Source organism: Gavialis gangeticus, unplaced genomic scaffold, assembly GCF_001723915.1.
Source record: "Gavialis gangeticus isolate Ggan-Ray unplaced genomic scaffold, GavGan_comp1, whole genome shotgun sequence".
Lineage (NCBI taxonomy): Eukaryota > Metazoa > Chordata > Crocodylia > Gavialidae > Gavialis > Gavialis gangeticus.
Genome location: NW_017729025.1, coordinates 34,495,047 through 34,501,196, shown reverse-complemented (window position 1 = coordinate 34,501,196; position 6,150 = coordinate 34,495,047). Strand labels below are relative to the sequence as shown.

Genomic DNA, 6,150 nt, shown 5'->3' with positions numbered 1-6,150 from the left:
GGTCACAAGCTGGCGGAGGGAAGGTTTAAGTTGGACATCAGGAGGCGCTACTTCACGGTCAGGGCGGCTAGGGTCTGGAACCAGCTTCCAAGTGAGGTGGTGCAGGCTCCCACCCTGGGGGTTTTTAAAAGGAGCTTGGATGACCACCTTACTGGGGTCATTTGACCCCAGTGCTCTTCCTGCCATGGCAGGGGGTCAGACTAGATGATCTTCTCAGGTCCCTTCCGACCCTAGAAACTATGAAACTATATGCTTTTAACCTCTACTTTTCCTTTTTAACACTACCTTTCTTTTCTTAAAATGTTTAAGTATTCTTAAAATAGATCTTGTAGCCTTCAGGTTAGATCATATTGAACTGTTAACATAATATATGCTTTCCTTTCTTCTTAGATTAAACAACAACAACTATTCAGGGACTTGATTCTCCCGGTGCAAAATGCAACCCGTCTTTAACAGTTGCGGATCTTTAAGTGCAGGGTAAAATCAGATTATTAGAATTTGAATTGAAAGACATCACATTTTGCAGAAGGAAAACTGGATTAAATTGATTACTCCAGATGTTAAGACGGTGGTAGACAGATTAAAGACTGTTTGCAAGGTTTTCTAAGCCACCCCCAACAGGGTTACAAAACTGCTTCGTTCAAAAGAACATTAAATAAGCTTTTGATGCTCTTGGAAGAGCTGAGGGAAGTAAATATACTTTTGGTAGCAAATTAAAACATATTTGGTATACAGTCTAGAACAGTGGAATTTTAAGAACTCATATTCAGTCTTATCTTCAAACTTATATTCAATCTTCTCCTCATCAGGCCAAGTACAGACTGGCCTAAACTTTTGTCAGTATAAGTGATCAGAAACTGGTCTATACCTGTAACAGAACAGAAGTTTGGCACACATGGACTGGTTCAAAAAATGGTGGAAAGTGGTCTAAGATTTGCACCCTCACCCCGCCAAGGGTGAATGTGTGTTCTTTTGCTACCTATCTAACCCATTCTGTTTACAGAAAACTGCGTAATTCAGAATGATTCCACCTTGGGCTTTTTGAATGTTTGTACCTAGCCCCAAAGTAATGAACAAGAAGTTTAAGTTTAGAAATTTGTAGCAAAAAGTTGTGTCAGTCAACATGATGCTAGTGCTGGTTCCATGATCCTGTAATTATATTCCTAGCATACACAGTACCACATCTATCCACTGTAGGCAGAAATTTACCTTTAGGCCAATAAATCTGTGGTAAAAATGTTAACATGTGCATCGTGTCACCTATTCAGTCCACAAACAAAAAACATATATTACACTCAGCATTCTGCAGTGTAGTTATAGATTGTTACTACTTACTTTTTTGCTTCTCATATATGACAGGCGTCCCTCATGAGCATCAGGATAAGTGCAAAACAAGTATGTGGTGATGGCATGCTTTAAAAAGGAATCACCAAGCATTTCAAGCCGTTCCAGATTAAATCCATCACTAGCATTTGAAAGGGTCAGAGCTTGAAGAATGAGACCAGGGTTAGGGCCAAGGGTTTTTGAGGAGTACCCATTGGAAGGGCTCTTTTCAGAATCCATTCCGTCTATTGCGGGATTAAGAGCTTCTGAAGTACTGGTGGTCACTGCCATTTTGGGGCATCCATCTGAGGTAGATTTGTTAGCATTTCCATCAAGGTATTTATTACTCAGTAGAGTACATTCATTGCTGGGCTTGGGCTGGTTCTCACTGCTGTATAAATTCTGAATGGGGAATGAGGTAGTTGGTTGTACAGGTATTTCCTGCCTGCAGTAATTCAGCTGATTTCCTTGGCAAAAGTCTCTGGTAACTAAATCACAATTGCCATTGGCAAGATTTTTGTTGTAAGAAACACCATTAATTGCTGTAAGTTCTACTGGGACATCAATTTGGAGTTTACTGGGTGACTCATTGAGCAATGTTCTGTAATTCACAGACATTTGGTCATACTTTTCTGTAGAAGAGGTTCTGTTAGCACCTTGATGTGCAGCATTTTCAGGGACTACAATTGTGCTGTGCTTACAGTAATTTTCATTCTCTGCTAAAGAGGAGCTAGGAATAGAGATGAAGGATTTGCTGTCAATAGACTTTTTCCATCCAAAGTCCAGGTTCGGATATCTGCAAAGATAAATGTTAATTTTGTTAAAGCCTTTAAAAATGTTCACACAGCATGAGAAGAATTTTATATGCATGTTTTACATGGTGTAGAAAGAAGAATATTTTAAAAGAAATAAAAACAACTTCAGCATATAACATTTTTTACAACAATCCAAATATTCAATACTATTTCCCTTAACTGAAAAATTTCATGGAACAAATGTAGTCAATCAATTTTAGATTGCTGAAGCTTTGAAAATTTTCACAGAGTTTTTGCAGCATTTCTATAATGCATATGAAAGAAAAACAGATACCTGAAATCTGCAGGAAGTGATTTAACCCCTACACCAGCATCAGTGGCTGTTTGGGCTCTCAATTCTTCTGCTGTCAATAGACAGTGCAGACGATAAAGTATGCTGGGGAGACAAACTGCTTTTCTCCACAGTGATGCTGGAATAGGATGTATAGCACAGAGTTCGGGAACCAATATCTTTGAAGAAGGAAAAGAGTTTTATTTTTACCTATAGTCTTCAGAGGTCTAAAGTATTTGTTAAAAGACGTGAGATGAATGCGCTATTAGACTAGAAAGCAAATCATTACCTGCTTATTCTGCAGACTTTCCCATTTAGCTTTCCTCTTCTCAGCACTGCTTAGTGGAAGAGCTTTCCCCTTCTGATTCAAATGGCGAGGGGTTAAAAGATTAAGTCTAAAAACAAATTGGGAAATTTTCTCCTTAATGTAATTAAACAAAAATTACTTAAATTTTCCCCAATGATAAATGAATTTGCATACCCATCTTCACTGACAACTTGAGCACTCAAAAAGCCACCAAAAATCAACAGTTACTTGTAAATATAAGCCTTCAAAATGTTATCCAAAAGTTAACTAACAAACTAAAATGGTGCATTATAACAACTGTTTCAGGACTGTACAAATAAAACACAAATGCACATTATATTGATTTCATTACCTTGAAGATGTGTGGTCCACATCCAGCAGTGGCTGGTTGAGATTGGTCAGGTCAAGATTATACTTTGTTTTATAGTATTCAGCAAACGTTTCATATTCAGGGGAAGGGAATTTGCTGAGTGGAGTAAGATCAGTGTATACATCAGCTACATAGAATCGATGAGGCTGATCAAAATTTCGATACCTTAAAAAAACCAAAAGACAGTATGGTACGTAATATGTACTTTGAGTAAAATTTTTCATTGAAGGCTCAAATTCTTCATTGGATCAGATGTTTCCAAGTTGCCAAATAAACTCAAAGAATTAACTCTTATGTACAGAAAATTAAAAGAGTACTGGATCAAGAACTACAGAAATAAGCACAGGATAAGAGCAGAAAAAAAAAATCAGCTCAGTAATCTACATAAATGTTCTGTGAAGAAACAGGAATCAAAATGACCTATTTAAATAAAAGGATGTATTGCATCCTTTGTAAATAATGGCATATGCATGTTAGGTTGTCAGCATTTTTAAAAAAATTAAGAAATGTATTTAATTAAAAACCAAACTTGGGCTCTACCTCACAAATTCTGAATGCTCAGAAGTAGCCTTCTAGCTATTGTATATTAGAACTGGGGCTTTTGCTAAGCTTTACCCCCAAAAGGAGTCTGTTACTGCTCTTTAAGTTAAAGCAACTAGCATGCTTATATTTCAGTTTGCACAACTTACTAGCTGACGAGATCAATTCTTAAATTATGAAATGGTGTGTATTTTGGGGGTCTTTGGTCTGATGCATATACCATTCTCCATCCCTATCCAAAAATCTGAGAAGCCTTCTTAAATTAAGAAAAATCTTTCTTAATAAATCTTTCATCCCTGTTCCAAAAAGGAAACCAAGACTGCTACACTCCTGCACCATCTCGATTCTGTAGTCTTGGGAACTGGATATTTAAAGCTACAGCAGCCTTCTCTTACCAGCCTTTTCACAATGATTATCTGTATCACAATGATGCCCATTGTCCAAGTTAAAATGGAAATCTGTTGGGCACTGTACAAAGGAGAAGTTACTGAAAAACTTATGTACTCTTGGTGTAGATGCTCATACATCATAACACTTGGAGACTTTTTTTCCTTAACGGTACCCATACCCCTTTCCCCCCTAGTGTGCTGCACCAAAATGATAAAGGCTGGTGCATGCTTCTTGCTCTCAAGTTCTCTTTCAAGTGTAAATTCTTAAATTGCACACAATTCTGAGAAAAAGACAGACAGTGGGATGCAGATATGTACATGGACAACACATTTTGAAGAACAGCAGTTGCTTGTAAGTAACTAACTTTCTCTTTTGAGTGACTATCCATATACACAGGCTCTGTGGGTGTGGTAAAGCCCACATTCCTGGAGGTAGTCTTGGAGTCCCCAGACAAACAGCGATTGAGGGACAACTTTACAAAGGCAGCCACCCTTCAGGTATCAGTTATACAGCCACTGCACAGGGAGGCTATGGAATTGGTCTAAGTTCTGGTGAAACAAGTTCTGACTACATGAATCTGTTTCAGTTTAGCAGTCTTGTAACCGCTTGACATGGCTTGATATAAAATTGGACAGGCTATACCGACATCAGTGTACCCCAAGGGCACAGGAACACCTGTGGAGACTTTCTGAAAGGTTTCTGAAAAAACAAAGCTCTTTTCACAATCAATGCTGATAGGAAAGTTTGAGTACTGGAGGAGCATCTTTTTTTGAAGAATACCAGCAAGTTGATCTGCTGACTTATAATTCAGTGATCATTTTCAGCAGGAACTTGAAGAGTGTCCTCAAGGACACTTTATCTGCATAAAAGTAGACTGAAGATCTATCCATCATTCCTGTGAGGTAAATACCACTAAGAAAGTAATCATCATGGTGAGGGAAAGCAAGGAGCACAATGCTGTTTTCAAAGGCTACCCTTAACAACAAAGGCAAGAACCACACTAAGGTCCCATTGCGATACAAAAAAATCACTTACCTGGGGGGAAGACCTTATACAGTCTGTTAAGGAATTGAACACTGATGGGTAGGAAAAATGCATGTTAGCGTTCAAGTGGAAGATTGTGGGCCAAGATGGAAGGTAGGTGGACTCTTGACTAAACTGATGGACAAGAGTGCACATTTAAGATCTAGCACAGTGCAATAGAATGGGAACAGAGGAATCAATATGAAGATGCTTCCCTCCTGAACCCCTTTACCAGATAAGTGTATTTTCTGGGATATAGTGTCATAGACACGCTCACACAAGAGTCCTCCATTACCCACAGGCGGTGAGATGTAGTAAGCAAGGATCTAGATTAGTGGTGCTCAAACTTCTGGTCCTGCAACCCAGATTGGTGGCACAGGGCCAGATACAGCAGGGATTTGGAGCACTGGATCCAACTGTGGAGTAGCCCTGCCTGCAAGGTGATGTCACCAGGCCCACGGGGCTCCCCAAAAACTGGCTCATGGGGCTCCTGCAAGAAAGCAGTGGCAGCATTACTTGCCACAGCATCCAGTTAATGCTGCCACCTCTCCTCTACTGCCAAGTTTCCAGACCCAAGGGCTCAATTTGGTCCACAGACCATAAATTGAACACCACTTATCTAGATCAGGGTTGTCCAACTGGGGACTATCATGCAGCCCGCAGGCTCCTGCCCAGCTGCTATTCCCCTCGCTGCTTTTGATGCAGTGGCAGCTGGGGTCTCCAAGCTCCCCTTCCTTCCGAAGCTTCCACTTCCTGACCCTGTTCCTGGTAAAAGGAGGGAGGGGACTGTACAGATGGGAGCAAAGAGGTGGGGCTGGGGTCTCTCTGTTGCATGTGCAGTATGCTGTATGCAGTAGCAGAGGGAGGGAACTACCTGTTCAATGAGTGCAACAGAGGGAGGAAACTGCTTGTGCAATGAGGTCACACTGCTGACTCGTATCCATCTTATTGTCCACTATAACCCACAGATCATATTCTGCAGAGCTGCTGCTTAGCCACTCACTCCCCAGGCTGTAGCAGTGCATGGGATTGTTCTGTCCTAAGTGCAGGACTTTGCACTTGTCCTTGTTGAACCTCATGAGATTTCTTTTGGCCAATCCTCGAATTTGTT

General features: G+C 40.2%; 1 protein-coding gene across 5 annotated transcripts in view; it reads right to left on the bottom strand.

The window, feature by feature from the left end:
- DICER1 (dicer 1, ribonuclease III) overlaps window positions 1-6,150 on the bottom strand; it is a 140,702-nt gene that overhangs the window by 28,858 nt on the left and 105,694 nt on the right. For all 5 annotated transcript variants that reach the window (XM_019518610.1, XM_019518612.1, XM_019518611.1 and 2 more), the window contains 4 exons: window positions 3,069-3,251; window positions 2,699-2,804; window positions 2,413-2,588; window positions 1,336-2,119 (listed from right to left, as the gene is read on the bottom strand). In XM_019518610.1, the coding sequence (XP_019374155.1) occupies window positions 1,336-2,119; window positions 2,413-2,588; window positions 2,699-2,804; window positions 3,069-3,251 (1,249 nt within the window). The remainder of the gene's footprint in view (window positions 1-1,335; window positions 2,120-2,412; window positions 2,589-2,698; window positions 2,805-3,068; window positions 3,252-6,150) is intronic.